Source organism: Tachyglossus aculeatus, chromosome Y4, assembly GCF_015852505.1.
Source record: "Tachyglossus aculeatus isolate mTacAcu1 chromosome Y4, mTacAcu1.pri, whole genome shotgun sequence".
In the NCBI taxonomy this organism is placed as follows: domain Eukaryota; kingdom Metazoa; phylum Chordata; class Mammalia; order Monotremata; family Tachyglossidae; genus Tachyglossus; species Tachyglossus aculeatus.
Window position 1 is genome coordinate 11,217,624 of NC_052096.1, and position 17,655 is coordinate 11,235,278.

At 56.1% G+C, this 17,655-nt stretch overlaps 1 protein-coding gene across 1 annotated transcript; it reads left to right on the plus strand.

The window, feature by feature from the left end:
* Positions 1-83: 83 nt before the first annotated feature.
* SLC27A3 (solute carrier family 27 member 3) lies at positions 84-16,207 on the plus strand. Its single transcript, XM_038769013.1, is given in 11 exon segments — positions 84-472; positions 474-676; positions 6,674-6,895; positions 6,997-7,155; positions 7,264-7,388; positions 8,549-8,743; positions 9,102-9,192; positions 12,618-12,816; positions 12,911-13,008; positions 15,737-15,867; positions 15,968-16,207. Coding segments are annotated over 11 exon segments (1,932 nt in total). The 5' UTR covers positions 84-140; the 3' UTR covers positions 16,145-16,207.
* The last annotated feature ends 1,448 nt before the right edge of the window (positions 16,208-17,655 follow it).

Genomic DNA, 17,655 nt, shown 5'->3' on the forward strand with positions numbered 1-17,655 from the left:
GGGGTTTTTAAAGGTGTTTTTAAAGCGACCAATAAAAGCAGCCCGTGCCCGGTTTTTCTACCAAAGGAGGCCGCGCCGTCGGTCGGGGGCGGGGCGCCGTGCCCGCGCAGGCGCGCCCCCGAGCCGCCGGGGGGGGAGGCATGGACCCTCCGCTGCCGGTGGTGGTCGCGGTGGTGACGGTGGTGACGGTGGCGGTGGCGGTGGTGGTCTTGGGGCTGCTCCCCGGGGGTGTGCGCTGGCTGCCCCACGACGTGTGCTTCGCCGTGCGCGCCGCGCGGTGCCGGCGGGCCCTCGGGGCGCGGGCCGGGCGCGGGCCCGGGCCGGGGGAGCGCCTGGCGCGGCTGTCCCGGGAGCAGCCCGACCGCGCCTTCCTGCTGCACGGCGGGCGGGTCTACACCTACGGCCGGGCCGAGCGGGAGACCAACCGCGCGGCGCGCGCCTTCCTGCGCGGGGCCGCCAAGGGGGGAGGGGCCGGAGGGGCCACCGCGGGGGGGGACCGAGACCGGGCCCGCGCCCGTGGCGCTGCTGCTGCCGTCCGGGCCCGAGTTCGTGTGGCTGTGGCTGGGGCTGGCCAAGGCCGGGCTGCCGGCCGCCTTTCTGCCCGGCGCCCTGCGCAGGGCCCCGCTGCTCCACTGCCTCCGAGCCTGCCGCCCGCGGGCCCTCGTCGTGGCGCCAGGTGACGGGGGGGACCGGGGGAGGGGCGGAGGGGGGCGGGGCCAGACGAGCTCTGAAAAGGGGCGGGGCCGGCGGTTTAGGGCGTGTGCGCGGCCGGCCGCGTTCGGAAAGAGGCGGGGCCGGCGAGTTCGGGCACGTGTGCGGCCGCGTTCGGAAAGGGGCGGAGCCGGCGACTTCCGGCGTGTGTGCGGCTGCGTTCGGAAAGGGGCGGGGCCGGCGAGCTCGGGCGTGTGCGTCCGCGTTCGGAAAGGGGCGGGGCCGGCGATTTAGGGCGTGTGTGCGGCCGGCCGCGTTCGGAAAGAGGCGGAGCCAGCGAGTTCGGGCACGTGTGCGGCCGCGTTCGGAAAGGGGCGGAGCCGGCGACTTCCGGCGTGTGTGCGGCTGCGTTCGGAAAGGGGCGGGGCCGGCGAGCTCGGGCGTGTGCGTCCGTGTTCGGAAAGGGGCGGGGCCGGCGAGCTCGGGCGTGTGTGCGGCCGCGTTCGGAAAGGGGCGGAGCCGGCGATTTAGGGCGTGTGTGCGGCCGGCCGCGTTCGGAAAGAGGCGGGGCCAGCGAGTTCGGGCACGTGTGCGGCCGCGTTCGGAAAGGGGCGGAGCCGGCGACTTCCGGCGTGTGTGCGGCTGCGTTCGGAAGGGGGCGGGGCCGGCGAGCTCGGGCGTGTGTGCGGCCGCGTTCGGAAAGGGGCGGGGCCGGTGGCTTCGGACATGTGTGTGGCCGCGTTCGGAAAGGGGCGGGGCCAGCGAGTTCGGGCACGTGTGCGGCCGCGTTCGGAAAGGGGCGGAGCCGGCGACTTCCGGCGTGTGTGCGGCTGCGTTCGGAAAGGGGCGGGGCCGGCGAGCTCGGGCGTGTGCGTCCGTGTTCGGAAAGGGGCGGGGCCGGCGAGCTCGGGCGTGTGTGCGGCCGCGTTCGGAAAGGGGCGGGGCCGGTGGCTTCGGGCGTGTGTGTGGCCGCGTTCGGAAAGGGGCGGGGCCGGCGAGCTCGGGCCTGTGTGCGGCCGCGTTCGGAAAGGGGCGGGGCCGGCGATTTAGGGCGTGTGTGCGGCCGGCCGCGTTCGGAAAGAGGCGGGGCCAGCGAGTTCGGGCACGTGTGCGGCCGCGTTCGGAAAGGGGCGGAGCCGGCGACTTCCGGCGTGTGTGCGGCTGCGTTCGGAAAGGGGCGGGGCCGGCGAGCTCGGGCCTGTGTGCGGCCGCGTTGGGAAAGGGGCGGGGCCGAATTCTGAAAAGGGGCGGGGCCGGCGACTTCGGGGGTGTGTGCAGCCGCGTCCGGAAAGAGGCGGGGCCGCGTTCGGAATGGAGCGGGGCCGAGCTCTGGAAATGGGCGGGGCCAGCGAGTTCGGGTGTGTGTGCGGCCGCGTTCGGAAAGGGGCGGGGCCAGCGAGCTCGGGCGTGTGTGCGCGGAGCCAGGGAGTTAGGGATGGGGCGGGGCCAGAGCGTTCGCGAGTGGGCGGGGCCAGCGAGATCGGACTCGTGCGGCCGCCTTCGGAAAGGGGCGGGGCCAGCGAGTTCGGGCGTGAGAGCTGCAGCGTTCGGAAAGAGGCGGGACCAGCGACTTCGGGCGTGTGTGCGGCCGCGTTCGGGGAGGGGCGGGGCCGAGCTCTGGAAAGGGGCGGGGCCGGCGAGTTCGGGCGTGTGTGCGGCCGCGTTCGGAAAGAGGCGGGGCCGGCGAGTTCGGGCGTGTGTGCGGCCGCGTTCGGGAAGGGGCGGGGCCGGCGAGTTCGGGCGTGTGCGCGGCCGCGTTCGGAAAGAGGCGGGGCCGGCGAGTTCGGGCATGTGCGTCCAAGTTCGGAAAGGGGCGGGGCCAGCGAGTTCGGAATGGGGCGGAGCCAGTGAGTTCGAAAAGGGGCGGGGACAGCGAGCTGGGGCATGAGCGCGGCCGCGTTCGGAAAGGGGCGGGGCCGGCGAGCTCGGAAAGGGGGCGGGGCCAGCGACTTCAGGAAGTGCGCGTAGCCGCGCTCCGAAAGGGGGCGGGACCGGCGAGTTCGGAAAAGGGCGGGGCCGGTGCGTTCGGAAAGGGGGCGGGGCCGGCGAGCTCGGGCGTGTGTGCGGCCGCGTTCGGGAAGGGGCGGGGCCGGCGAGTTCGGAATGGGGCGGAGCTAGTGAGTTCGAAAAGGGGCGGGGCCAGCGAGTTCGGGCGTGAGTGCGGCCGCGTTCGGAAAGGGGCGGGGCCGGCGAGCTCGTAAAGGGGGCAGGACCAATGGCTTCGGGAGTGGGCGCGGCCGCGTTCGGGAAGGGGCGGGTCATCGGAGCTCGGAAAGGGGGCGGGGCCAGCGAGTTCGGGAAGGGGCGGGCCATCGGAGTTCGGAGGGGGGCGGGGCCAGTGCGTTCGGAATGAGGCGTGGCCGCGTTCGGGAAAGGGGCGTGACCAGTGAGCTCGGAAAGGGGGCGGGGCCGGTGCGGCCGGAAAGGGGCGGGGCCTCGGGGTTCGGACAGGCCCTCAGCCCTATTTTGCATTAGTATTAATAAGAACAATGACAGGTAATAATCGTCGTTTTTGTTAAGCGCTTCCGATGTGTCCAGCCCTGTCCTAAGCGCTGGGGGAGATGATAGAAGGTACTTCATTCAATCGTATTTATTGAGCGCCTACTGTGTGCAGAGCACCGGACTGAGCGCTTGGGAAGCCCAAGTTGGCAACATAGAAGGAAGGTCCCTACCGCACAGCGGGCTCACAGTCTAGAAGGTCATCAGGTTGGAACCATCATCAATCGTATTTATTGAGCGCTTACTGTGTGCAGAGCACTGGACTAAGCGCTTGAACCAGTCCCTGTCCCCCCCTGGGGCTCACAGTCGTACTTCCCAAGCGCTTAGTCCAGTGCTCTGCACACAGTAAGCGCTCAATAAATACGATTGATTGATTGATTGGTCACAGAGAAGCAGCCTGGCTTCTAGACTGTGAGCCCGCTGTTGGGTAGGGACCGTCTCTATACGTTGCCAACTTGTACTCCCCAAGCGCTTAGTGCAGTGCTCTGCACACAGGAAGCACTCAATAAATACGATTGAATGAATGAATGGAAAAGAGCCCGGGCTTTGGAGTCAGAGGTCATGGGTTCAAATCCCGGCTCCGCCACTTGTCGGCTGGGTGACTTTGGGCGAGTCACTTCACTTCTCAGGGCCTCAGTTCCCTCATCTGTCAAATGGGGATGAAGACTGTGAGCCCCCGTGGGACCGCCTCATCACCTTGTAACCTCCCCAGCACTTAGAACAGTGCTTTGCACATAGTAAGCTCTTAATAAATGCCATTATTATTATTATTATCCCCATTTCTCAGATGAGGGAACCAAGGCCCTGAGAAGTGAAGTGACTTGCCCGAGGTCACCCAGCGGACAAATGGCCGATCCGGGATTAGAACCCAGGTCCCTTTGACTTCCAGGCCTGGGCTCTAGCCACTAGGCCACGCTGCTTCTATGTTGCCAACTTGTACTTTCCAAGCGCTTAGTACAGTGCTCTGCACACAGTAAGCGCTCAATAAATATGATTGAATGAATGAATGCTTCTCCCCTTGTAGACTGTGAGCCCGTTGTTGGGTAGGGATTGCCCCATCTGTTGCCGAGTCGTACTTTCGAAGCGCTTAGTCCGGTGCTCTGCACACAGTAAGCGCTCAGTAAATACGATTGAGTGAATGAATGAATGAATGAAGGCTGCTTCCCTGAGTGCTTACTGTGTGCAGAGCACTGGGGAAAGTACAGTGTCATAGTACAAAAGACTTATGTACCTATCTGTCATTTAATTATTTTTATTAACGTCTGTCTCCTCCTCTAGACTGTAAGTTCATTGCAGGCAGGGAATGTGTTCATTCATTCAATTCAGCTCTCATCCTATCCCGTCTGGACTACTGCATCAGCCTTCTCTCTGATCTCCCATCCTCGTGTCTCTCTCCACTTCAATCCATACTTCATGCTGCTGCCCGGATTATCTTTGTCCAGAAACGCTCTGGGCATATCACTCCCCTCCTCAAAAATCTCCAGTGGCTCCCAATCAATCTGCACATCAGGCAGAAACTCCTCACCCTGGGCTTCCAGGCTGGCCATCCATCCCCTGGCCCCCTCCTACCTCCCCTCCCTTCTCTCCTTCTCCAGCCCAGCCCGCACCCTCCGCTCTTCCGCTGCTAATCTCCTCACCGTACCTCGTTCTCGCCCGTCCCGCCATCGACCCCCGGCCCCCGTCCTCCCCCGGGCCCGGAATGCCCCCAATCCCTCTGCCCCTCCGCCAAGCTAGCTCTCTTCCTCCCTTCAAGGCCCTTCTGAGAGCTCACCTCCTCCAGGAGGCCTTCCCACACTCAGCCCCTTCCTTCCTCTCCCCCTCGTCCCCCTCTCCATCCCCCCCACCTTACCTCCTTCCCTTCCCCACAGCACCTGTTTATATGTATATATGTTTGTACATATTTGTTACTCTATTTTACTTGTACATATCTATTCTATTTATTTTATGTTGTTAGTATGTTTGGTTTTGTTCTCTGTCTCCCCCTCTTAGACTGTGAGCCCACTGTTGGGTAGGGACTGTCTCTGTATGTTGCCAATTTGTACTTACCAAGCGCTTAGTACAGTGCTCCGCACATAGTAAGCGCTCAATAAATACGATTGATGATGATGATTTATTGAGCGCTTACTGTGGGCAGAGCACTGGACTCAGCACTTGGGAAGTACGGGTCGGCAACATCTAGAGACGGTCCCTACCCAACGACGGGCTCACAGTCTAGAAGGGCGAGACAGACGACAAAACAAAACACGGGGATGGGTGTCAAGTCATTGGAACAGATAGAATTAAAGCTAAATAATAGTAGTCATCATCATCATCATCATCATCATCAATCGTATTTGTTGAACAACTTACTGTGTGCAGAGCACTGTACTAAGCGCTTGGGAAATACACATTGGCAACATATAGAGACAGTTCCTCCCCAACAGTGGGCTCACAGTTTAAAAGAATAATAATAATAGTGATAATAGTATCCCTACCCAACAGTGGGCTCACAGTCTAAAAGAATAATAATAATAATAATAGTAATAATAATGATGGGATTTATGAAGCGCTTACTATGTGCAAAGCACTGTTCTAAGCGCTGGGGAGGATGCGAGGTGATCAGGTTGTCCCATGGGGGGCTCACAGTCTTCATCCCTGCACATCGTTAACAAAATCTGTACAAACGTATATACAGGTGCTGTGGGGAGGGGAATCAAACAATCAATCGTATTTATTGAGCGCTTACTGTGTGCAGAGCACTGGACTAAGCGCTTGGGAAGTCCAAGTTGGCAACATCTAGAGACGGTCCCTACCCAGCGACGGGCTCACAGCCTAGAAGGGCGAGACAGACGACAAAACAAAACATGGGAATGGGTGTCAAGTCGTCGGAACAGATAGAATTAAAGCTAAATAATAGTAATCACCAGCATCATCAATCGTATTTATTGAGCGCTTACTGTGCGCAGAGCGCTGTACTAAGCGCTTGGGAAGTACAAGTTGGCAACATATAGAGACGGTCCCTACCCAGTGACGGGCTCACAGTCTAGAAGGGCGAGACAGACGACAAAACAAAACACGGGGATGGGTGTCAAGTCGTCGGAACAGATAGAATTAAAGCTAAATAATAGTAATCATCATCATCAATCGTATTTATTGAGCGCTTACTGTGTGCAGAGCGCTGTACTAAGCGCTTGGGAAGTCCAAGTTGGCAACATCTAGAGACGGTCCCTACCCAATGACGGGCTCACAGCCTAGAAGGGCGAGACAGACGACAAAACAAAACCCGGGGATGGGTGTCAAGTCGTCGGAACAGATAGCATCATCATCAATCGTATTTATTGAGCGCTTACTGTGTGCAGAGCACTGGACTAAGTGCTTGGGAAGTCCAAGTTGGCAACACATAGAGACGGTCCCTACCCAACGGTGGGCTCGCAGTCTGAAAGAGTGGGCTCACGGTCCGGCAGGGCGCTGCAGTCGGTACAGCGCTCTCCGCTCAGTAAGCGCTCAGTAAATACGATTGACTGACCGACTCCGTCTCACCTAGAGTTCCTGGAGAGCCTGGAGCCGGACCTGGCCGCCCTCCGGGCGTTGGGGCTGCAGCTGTGGTCGGCGGGCCCGGGCCCCGGCTCCTCCCCGCTGCCCGCCGGCTTCTCCGACCTGCTGGCGCAGATGGAGGAGGAGGGGGAGGCCCCGCTGCCCGAGCACCTGTCGGCCCCCGCGGACATGCTGGACGCCAGCCTCTACATCTTCACCTCGGGCACCACCGGTGAGCGGGCCCCCCGGGGCGGGCGGGAGGGGGACCGGGCCCCGCGGGCCCCCTCCGCCAGCCGGAGCGGGACGCGGGGCTCAGGGCGTCCCCCGCCCCAGGGCTCCCCAAAGCCGCCGTCGTCAGCCACCTCAAGGTGCTGCAGTGCCAGGGCTTCTACCGGCTGTGCGGAGCCACGCGGGACGACGTCGTCTACCTGGCCCTCCCTCTCTACCACATGGCGGGCTCCCTGCTGGGCATCGTGGGCTGCCTGGGCATCGGTCAGTGCCTCGGGGGCGCGGGCACCGTGGACCGGGGGGCTGATGGCCCTCCATGATGATGATGATGATGATGGTGGCGGGGGCGCCCACCCCATCCTCCTCCCCCAGGGGCCACGGTGGTGCTGAAGACCAAATTCTCGGCCGGCCAGTTCTGGGACGACTGCCGTGCCCACGGGGTCACCGTGTTCCAGTACATCGGCGAGCTCTGCCGCTACCTCGTCAACCAGCCGCCGGTCAGTGTGAGCCCGCCGTCGGGTAGGGACCGTCTCTAGGCGTTGCCAACTTGGACTTCCCAAGCGCTCAGTCCAGTGCTCTGCCCACACAGGAAGCGCTCAGTAAATACGATTGATCATGGTGATGATGACGGGCCCGGGCAGGGGCTGGGCCGGAGTGGGTCCAGTCCAGAGGCTCAGAGAAGCGAAGTGACTTGCCCAAGGTCACACAGCAGACATGTGGCGGAGCTGGGATTCGAACCCATGACTTCTGACTCCGAAGCCCGGGCTCTTTCCACTGAGCCACGCTGCTTCTCTAACAGATGCCACCGTTGTCGTTGTCATTATTAGAGGGTGGCGAGGGTGCCCGCGGAGAGGGCGGGGTGGGCCTGGTCGTTGGGAGTGCCCAGGGAGAGCGCGGCACCGGACTTGTCGGCGGGGGTGCCCGGGGAGAGGGTGGCACGGGTCTGGTCAGCGAGGGTGACCGGGGAGAGGAGGGTGGCACGGGTCTGGTCAGCGAGGGTGCCCGGGGAGAGGAGGGTGGCACGGGTCTGGTCAGCGAGGGTGACGGGGAGAGGAGGGTGGCACAGGTCTGGTCAGCGGGGGTGCCCGGGGAGAGGGTGGCACAGGTCTGCTCAGCGAGGGTGACCGTGGAGAGGAGGGTGGCACAGGTCTGGTCAGCGGGGGTGCCCGGGGAGAGGGTGGCATGGGGCCAGTCAGCGAGGGTGCCTGGGGAGAGGGTGGCACAGGTCTGGTCAGTGAGGGTGCCCGGGGAGAGGAGGGTGGCACAGGCCTGGTTGGCGAGGGTGACCAGGGAGAGGAGGGTGGCACAGGTCTGGTCAGCGAGGGTGCCCGGGGAGAGGAGGGTGGCACAGGCCTGGCCAGCGGGAGTGCCTGGGGAGAGGGTGGCACAGGTCTGGTCAGTGAGGGTGACCGGGGAGAGGAGGGTGGCACAGGTCTGGTCGGCGGGGGTGCCTGGGGAGAGGGCGGCACGGGTCTGGTTAGCAAGGGTGCCCGGGGAGAGGGTGGCACAGGTCTGGTCAGCGAGGGGGCCTGGGGAGAGGGTGGCACAGGTCTGGTCAGCGAGGGGGCCCGGGGAGAGGGTGGCACGGGGCCGGTCGTCGGGGGCACCCCGGAAGGCCCTGCGCTTCTGACCCCGTCCCTTCTCCTTGGGGCCTCAGAGCCCCAGAGACCGTGCCCACAAGGTGCGGCTGGCGGTGGGCAGCGGCTTGCGGCCGGACGTGTGGGCGCGTTTCCTGCGGCGGTTCGGGCCTCTGCGGGTGCTGGAGACCTACGGGCTGACCGAGGGAAACGTGGCGCTCTTCAACTACACCGGCCGCCTGGGCGCCGTCGGCCGCGACTGCTGGCTGTACAAGGTGGGCGCGCCAGGGGTCGGGGGGTGGATCCGGGGCTGGGGGGGACGCCCCCCAACTCGGTGACCCCCTCCTGCCCCAGTGGTAAGAGCCCGGGCTTTGGAGTCAGAGGTCCCGGGTTCAAATCCCAGCTCCGCCAACTGTCAGCTGTGTGACTTTGGGCATGGCACTTCGCTTCTCTGGGCCTCAGTGACCTCATCTGTCAAATGGGGATTAAGACTGTGAGCCCCTTATGGTGCAACCTGATCACCTTGTGACCTCCCCAGCGCTTAGAACAGCGCTTTGCACATAGTAAGCGCTTAATAAATCCCGTTATCATTATTATTATTATTATTATTATCTCCCCTCCACCCCAACACAGCGATTCTCCCCTTTCTCGCTGATTCGCTACGACGTGGTGGCCGGCCGACCCCTGAGAGATGCCCGGGGGCTCTGCGTGCCCGTGGCTGATGGTGAGGAGTTGGGTTGGGGAAGGGGATTGGCGGGGGGCCGGGCGGCGGGGAGGAGTAGCCGAGAAGCAGCGTGACTCAGTGGAAAGAGCCCGGGCTTTGGAGTCAGAGGTCATGGGTTCGAATCCCACCTCCGCCAGGCGTCAGCTGCGTGACTCTGGGCAAGTCACTTCACTTCTCTGGGCCTCAGTTCCCTCATCTGGAAAATGGGGCTTAAGATGGTGAGCCCCCCGTGGGACAACCTGATCACCTTGTAACCTCCCCAGCGCTTAGAACAGTCAATCGTCAATCAATCAATCATATTTATTGAGCGCTTACTGTGTGCAGAGCACTGTACTAAGCTCTTGGGAAGTACAAGTTGGCTTTGCACATAGTAAGCGCTTAATAAATGCCATTAAGCACATCCTTCCCCTCCCCACAGCACCTGTATATATGTATATACGTTTGTACGTGTTTATTACTCTATTTTATTTGTACATATTTATTCTAATTATTTTATTTTGTTAGTATGTTTGTTTTCTTGTCTGTCTCCCCCTTCTAGACTGTGAGCCCGCTGTTGGGTAGGGACTGTCTCTAGATGTTGCCAGCTTGGACTTCCCAAGCGCTTAGTCCAGTGCTCTGCACACAGTAAGCGCTCAATAAATACGATTGATGATGATGATGACCGTCTCTAGATGTTCAATCAATCGTATTTATTGAGCGCTTACTGTGTGCAGAGCACTGGACTAAGCGCATGGGAAGTCCAAGTTGGCAACATCTAGAGACAGTCCCTACCCAACAGTGGGCTCACAGTCTAAAAGGGGGAGATAGAGAACAAAACCAAACATACTAACAAAATAAAATAAATAGAATAGATATGGACAAGTAAAATAAATAAATATATAGAGTAATAAATATGTACAAACATATTTATGTATACATATACATATATGTATGTATACATACATATATCCAGGTGCTGTGGGGAAGGGAAGGAGGTAAGATGGGGGGGATGGAGAGGGGGACGAGGGGGAGAGGAAGGAAGGGATGTTGCCAACTTGTACTTCCCAAGCGCTTAGTCCAGTGCTCTGCACACAGTAAGCGCTCGCTCAATAAATACGATCGAATGAATGAATGAACATTAAAAAAATAAAGAGTAGCCTCGGCCGGGGACCGCCGGGCACCCTGGTCACTTAGTCGTATTTATCGAGTGCTTACTATGTGCAGAGCACTGTACTAGGCGTTTGGAAGAGGACACTGGAACAATAAACAGGCACAATCCCTGCCCACGAGGAGTTTATAGTCTAGCGGGGGAGACAGACGTTAATAGAAATAAAATGAGGGATGTGGACTTGGGCGGTGTGGGGCTGGGAGGGGACGATGAATGAAGGGAGCAAGTCAGGGCGACGGCAGAAGTGGGTGGGAAATGCATTTAACAAATACTACAATTCTTCAATCAATCAATCAATCGTATTTATTGAGCGCTTACTGTGTGCAGAGCACTGTACTGAGCGCTTGGAAAGTCCAAGTTGGCAACATCTAGAGACGGTCCCTACCCAACAGTGGGCTCACAGTCTCAAAGGCAATTCTTCTTCTCTGTGCCTCAGTGACCTCATCTGCAAAATGGGGATGGAGACTGTGAGCCCCCACAGGGGACAGGGGACTGTGTCCAATCCGATTTGCTTCGATCCACGGTGCTTAGTTTGGTGTCCAGCGCGTAGTAAGTGCTTAACAATCAATCAATCGTATTTATTGAGCGCTTACTGTGTGCAGAGCACTGGACTAAGCGCTTGGGAAGTCCAAGTTGGCAACATCTAGAGACGGTCCCGACCCGACAGCGGGCTCACAGTCTAGGAGGGGGAGACAGAGAACAAAACAAAACATATTAACAAAATAAAATAAATAGAATAGATAAGTACAAGTAAAATAAATAAATAAATAGAGCAATAAAGACGTACAAACATATAATAGAGTAATAAATACGTACAAACATATATGCATACATATATACAGGTGTGTATATATATATATATATTTGCTTCTCTTATATATCAATCAATCAATCAATCGTATTTATTGAGCACTTACTGTGTGCAGAGCACTGTACTAAGCGTTTGGGAAGTACAAGTTGGCAACATATAGAGACGGTCCCGACCTGACAGCGGGCTCACAGTCTAGAAGGGGGAGACAGAGAACAAAACAAAACATATTGACAAAATAAAATAAATAGAATAGATAAGTACAAGTAAAATAAATAAATAGAGTAATAAAGACGTACAAACATATAATAGAGTAATAAATACGTACAAACATATATGCATACATATATACAGGTATATATATATATATATATTTGCTTCTTTTATATATCAATCAATCGTATTTATTGAGCGCTTACTGTGTGCAGAGCACTGTACTAAGCACTTGGGAAGTACAAGTTGGCAACATATAGAGATGGTCCCGACCCGACAGCGGGCTCACAGTCTAGGAGGGGGAGACAGAGAACAAAACAAAACATATTGACAAAATAAAATAAATAGAACGGATATGTACAAGTAAAATAAATAGAGTAATAAATACGTACAAACATATAATAGAGTAATAAATATGTACAAACCTATGCATACATATATACAGATATATATATATTTGCTTCTCATATATCAATCAATCAATCGTATTTATTGAGCGCTTACTGTGTGCAGAGCACTGTACTAAGCGCTTGGGAAGTACAAGTTGGCAACATATAGAGGGCTCACAGTCTAGGAGGAGGAGACAGAGAACAAAACAAAACATATTGACAAAATAAAATAAATAGAATAGATAAGTACAAGTAAAATAAATAGAGTAATAAAGACGTACAAACATATAATAGAGTAATAAATATGTACATACATATGCATACATATATACAGGTATATATATATATTTGCTTCTCATATATCAATCAATCAATCGTATTTATTGAGCACTTACTGTGTGCAGAGCACTGTACTAAGCGCTTGGGAAGTACAAGCTGGCAACATACAGAGACAGTCCCTACCCAACAGTGGGCTCACAGTCTAGAAGGGGGAGACAGACAACAAAAGCAAGCATACTAACAAAATAAAATAGAATACATAGGTACAAGTAAAATAGTTCAATAAATAGAGTAGTAAATATATACAGAGAAGCAGCATGGCTCAGTGGAAAGGGCCCAGGCTTTGGAGTCAGAGGTCAGGGGTTCGAATCCCAGCTCTGCCAATTGTCAGCTGGGCGATCTTGGGCACTGAACTTCTCTGTGCCTCAGTGGCCTCATCCGTACAATGGGGGTGAAGACTGTGGGCCCCAAGTGGGACCACCTGATCACCTTGTAACCTCCCCAGCACTTAGAACATAGTAAGTGCTTAATAAATGCCGTTATTATTATTATTATTATTATTAACGAATAGCATCGTTCTTCTCATCAGGGGAGCCGGGGCTGCTGGTGGCCCCGGTGGGGCCGACGTCCCCGTTCCTGGGGTACGTCGGGGGCCCCGAGCTGGCGCGGGGGCGGCTGCTGTCGGACGTCCAGCGCCCGGGGGACCTCTTCTTCAACACCGGCGACCTGCTGTGCCGCGACGCTGACGGATTCCTCACCTTCCACGACCGCACCGGGGACACCTTCCGGTACCCGCGCCCCCCCGCCCCGCCGCCCCCCGGGCCCCCGGACCCCCTGGCACCCCCATCTCTCACTTTTCCTCCTTCGCCCCCTCTGTGGCAGCTGGAAGGGCGAGAACGTGGCGACCACAGAGGTGGCACTGATGCTGGGAGCCTTGGACTTCCTGCAGGACGTGGGCGTCTACGGGGTCACCGTGCCAGGTGGGTGCGGGGGCGTCGCGGGCATCGCGGGGTGGGGGGCGGTCACTTGGCCGTAAGGCGGGAGCCGACCGTACCAGGTAAACAGAAGGCCACCGTACATATTTATTACTCTATTTATTTTACTTGTACCTATCTATTCTATTTATTTTATCTTGTTAGTATGTTTGGTTTTGTTCTCCGTCTCCCCCTTTTAGACCGCGAGCCCACTGTTGGGTAGGGACTGTCTCTAGATGTTGCCAATTTGTACTTCCCAAGCGCTTAGTCCAGTGCTCTGCACACAGTCAGCGCTCAATAAATACGATTGATGATGATGATATGTTGCCAATTTGTACTTCCCAAGCGCTTAATCCAGTGCTCTGCACACAGTCAGCGCTCAATAAATACGATTGATGATGATGATATGTTGCCAATTTGTACTTCCCAAGCGCTTAATCCAGTGCTCTGCACACAGTCAGCGCTCAATAAATACGATTGATGATGATGATATGTTGCCAATTTGTACTTCCCAAGCGCTTAGTCCAGTGCTGTGCACACAGTCAGCGCTCAATAAATACGATTGATGATGATGATATGTTGCCAATTTGTACTTCCCAAGTGCTTAGTCCAGTGCTCTGCACACAGTCAGCGCTCAATAAATACGATTGATGATGATGATGATGATGTGGCATCATAATAACGATCAATCAATCATATTTATTGAGCGCTTACGGTGTGCAGAGCACTGGACTAAGCGCTTGGGAAGTCCAAGTTGGCAACATCTAGAGACAGTCCCTACCCAACAGTGGGCTCGCAGTCTGAAAGGGGGAGACGGAGAACAAAACCCAACATACTAACAAAGTAAAATAAATAGAATAGATATGTACAAGTAAAATAAATAAATAATAGAATGATAAATATGTACAAACATATATACAGGATGATGGCGTTTATTTAAGCGCTTACTATGTGCAAAGCACCGTTCTAAGCGCTGGGGAGGTTACAAGGTGATCAGGTTGTCCCAAGTGGGGCTCACAGTCTTCATCCCCATTTTCCAGGTGAGGTCACTGAGGCCCAGAGAAGTGAAGTGACTCGCCCAAAGTCACACAGCTGGCAGTTGGCGGAGCCGGAATTCGAACCCATGATCTCTGACTCCAAAGCCCGCGCTCTTTCCACTGAGCCACGCTGCTTCTCACCTCTCCCCCTTCTCCCTGTCCTACCTCCTTCCCCTCCCCACAGCACCTGTCTATATGTATAGATGTTTGTACATATTTATGACTCTGTTTTACTTGTGGTACATATTTATTCTAGTTATTTTATTTTGTTAACATGTTTGGTTTCGTTGCATGTCTCCCCCTTCTAGACTGTGAGCCCGCTGTTGGGTAGGGACCGTCTCTAGATTTTGCCAACGTGGACCTCCCAAGTGCTTATTAGTCCAATCAATCAATCAATCAATCGTATTTATTGAGCGCTTACTATGTGCAGAGCACTGTACTAACGATAGAATTTATTAAGCGCTGACTATGTGCAAAGCACTGTTCTAAGCGCTGGGGAGGTTACATGGTGATCGGGTTGTCCCACGGGGGGGGGTCACAGTCTTAATCCTCATTTTACAGATGAGGTAACTGAGGCACAGAGAAGTTACATGACTTGCCCAAAGTCACCCAGCTGACAGTTGGCAGAGTCAGGATTTGAACCCATGACCTCTGACTCCAAAGCCCGGGCTCTTTCCACTGAGCCACGCTGCTTCTCTAAGCGCTTGGGAAGTCCAGGTTGGCAACATATAGAGACAGTTCCTACCCAACAGTGAGTTCACAGTCTAAAAGGGGGAGGCAGAGAACAAAAACCAAACATACTAACAAAATAAAATAAATAGAATAGACATGTACAAGTAAAATAAATGAATAGAGTAATAAATCTGTACAAACATCTATACATATATACAGGTGCTGTGGGGAAGGGAAGGAGGTAAGATGGGGGGATGGAGAGGGGGACGAGGGGGAATAAATATGTAATAAATATGTACAAACATATATACATATATACTATTTATCTATTTTATTTTGTTTCTATTTATTTTATTTTGTTAGTATGTTTGGTTTTGTTCTCTGTCTCCCCCTTTTAGACTGTGAGCCTGCTGTTGGGTAGGGACTGTATATGTTGCCACTTTGTACTTCCCAAGCGCTTAGTACAGTGCTCTGCACATAGTAAGCACTCAATAAATACGATTGATTGATATACAGGTGCTGTGGGGAAGGGAAGGAGGTAAGATGGGGGGGATGGAGAGGGGGACTTCCTTGTGCTGTACCCGCCAGTGCCCTGCACACAGTAAGCGCTCAATAAATACGATTGATTGATATACAGGTGCTGTGGGGAAGGGAAGGAGGTAAGATGGGGGGGATGGAGAGGGGGACCTCCTTGTGCTCTACCCGCCAGTGCCCTGCACACAGTAAGCGCTCAATAAATACGATTGATTGATATACAGGTGCTGTGGGGAAGGGAAGGAGGTAAGATGGGGGGGGATGGAGAGGGGGACCTCCTTGTGCTCTACCCGCCAGTGCCCTGCACACAGTAAGCGCTCAATAAATACGATTGATTGATATACAGGTGCTGTGGGGAAGGGAAGGAGGTAAGATGGGGGGGGATGGAGAGGGGGACCTCCTTGTGCTCGCTCTGCACGCAGTAAGTGCTCAGTAAATGCGACTGAATGAATAAATGAATGAACCTGTGCCCCCGACTCGTCCTTCCCCAGGGCAGGAGGGGCGGGCGGGCATGGCCGCCCTGGTCCCGCACCCAGACCACCAGCTGGACCTGGCCCGGCTGCACGCCCACGTCACCGAGATGCTGCCGCCGTACGCCCGGCCCCGCTTCCTGCGCCTCCAGGTAAACCCGGGTACCGCTCTGCCCTGGCTCGGCCCCCGGGGCCCTGCCCGCGCCCGCGTTGGCACGTGCCCGCTCGAACCCCCTCCCGACCCGTCCCCAGGCGAGCCTGCCCACCACGGAAACCTTCAAGCAGCAGAAAACCCGCCTGGCGGGAGAGGGCTTCGACCCGGGCGTCGTGTCGGACCCGCTGTTCGTCCTGGACCCGGAGGCCGGCGCCTACGTGCCCCTGACCCCGGCCCGCCACCGGGCCCTGCTGGACGGACGCTTCCGCCTCTGACCCTCGGCCGCCGGGCCGCGACGCCCGGCAGCTTTGTAATAAACCGAGGCCGGATCCTTGGTCTCTCCTGTCCTTACCTTTTAATAATAATAACAATAATAATGGCATTTATTAAGCGCTTACTATGTGCCAAGCACTGTCCTAAGCGCTGGGGAGGTTACAAGGTGATCAGGTTGGCCCTCGGAGGGCTCACAGTCTTCATCCCCAGTTGACAGATGAGGTCCTCACTGAGGCTCAGAGAAGTTAAGTGACTTGCCCAAGGTCACACAGCAGACATGTGGCGGATCTGGGATTAGAACCCATGACCTCTGACTCCCAATTCCGGGTTCTTTCCACTGAGCCATGCTGCTTCCCATAATGAATACTTGAAGGGCGATGAAGCCCGGTGTGGGCAGGGATTGTCTCTCTTTATTGCTGAACTGTACTTTCCAAGCGCTTAGTACAGTGCTCCGCACACAGTAAGCGCTCAATACGACTGACTGAATGAATGCTTGAAGGACGATGAAGCCCGGTGTGGGCAGGGATTGTATCTCTCTATTGCTGAACTGTACTTTCCAAGCGCTTAGTACAGTGCTCTGCACACAGTGAGCGCTCAATACGACTGACTGAATGAATGCTTGAAGGACGATGAAGCCCGGTGTGGGCAGGGATTGTCTCTATTGCTGAACTATAGAGAAGCAGCGTGGCTCACTGGAGAAGAGCCCAGGCTTGGGAGTCAGAGGTCATGGGTGCAAATCCAGGCTCCGCCACTTGTCAGCTGTGTGACTTTGGGCAAGTCACTTTACTTCTCTGGGCCTCAGTTCCCTCATCTGAAAAATGGGGATGAAGACTGTGAGCCTCCCGTGGGACAACCCGATCACCTTGTAACCTCCCCAGCGCTTAGAACAGTGCTTTGCACATAGTAATGGCTTAATAAATGCCATCATTAACGGTACTTTCCCAGCGCTTAGTACTAGTGCTCTGCACCCAGTAAGCCCTCAATAGGACTGACTGAATGAGTGCTTGAAGGACGATGAAGCCCGGTGTGGGCAGGGATCGTCTCTTTATTGCTGAACTGTACTTTCCAAGCGTTTAGTACAGTGCACTGCACCCAGTAAGCGCTCAATATATAGGATTGAATGAATGAATGAATGAATGATTACTTGAAGGCCGATTTTCCCCAGCTGTGTCGGGGAGGGGAGGGGGCGGGTTTCCCGCGCCTGCGTGGCTTTCGGCCGCGCTCGCCCTCTGGCGGCCACGAGAGGAAGCGCCGCCTTCTGCCCCCCCCCCTCGGCGAAGGTTCGGCTGATCGTGACTACGCATGCGCCAGCCCGCCCGGGCCCGGTGGGCGGGAAGACTCCGCCGCCAGCCAATGGGAGCGCGGGACGGCCCAAGGCCCGCCCCCCTCCCCTCAGCCCAGTCACTCATTCGCCCGTCAACCAGTCAATCAAGCAGTCCGCCCGTCCGTCACTCACTCTCAGTCCATCGGAGTCACCCGACACTGATTGGGGGCAGAGCACTGTACTAAGCGC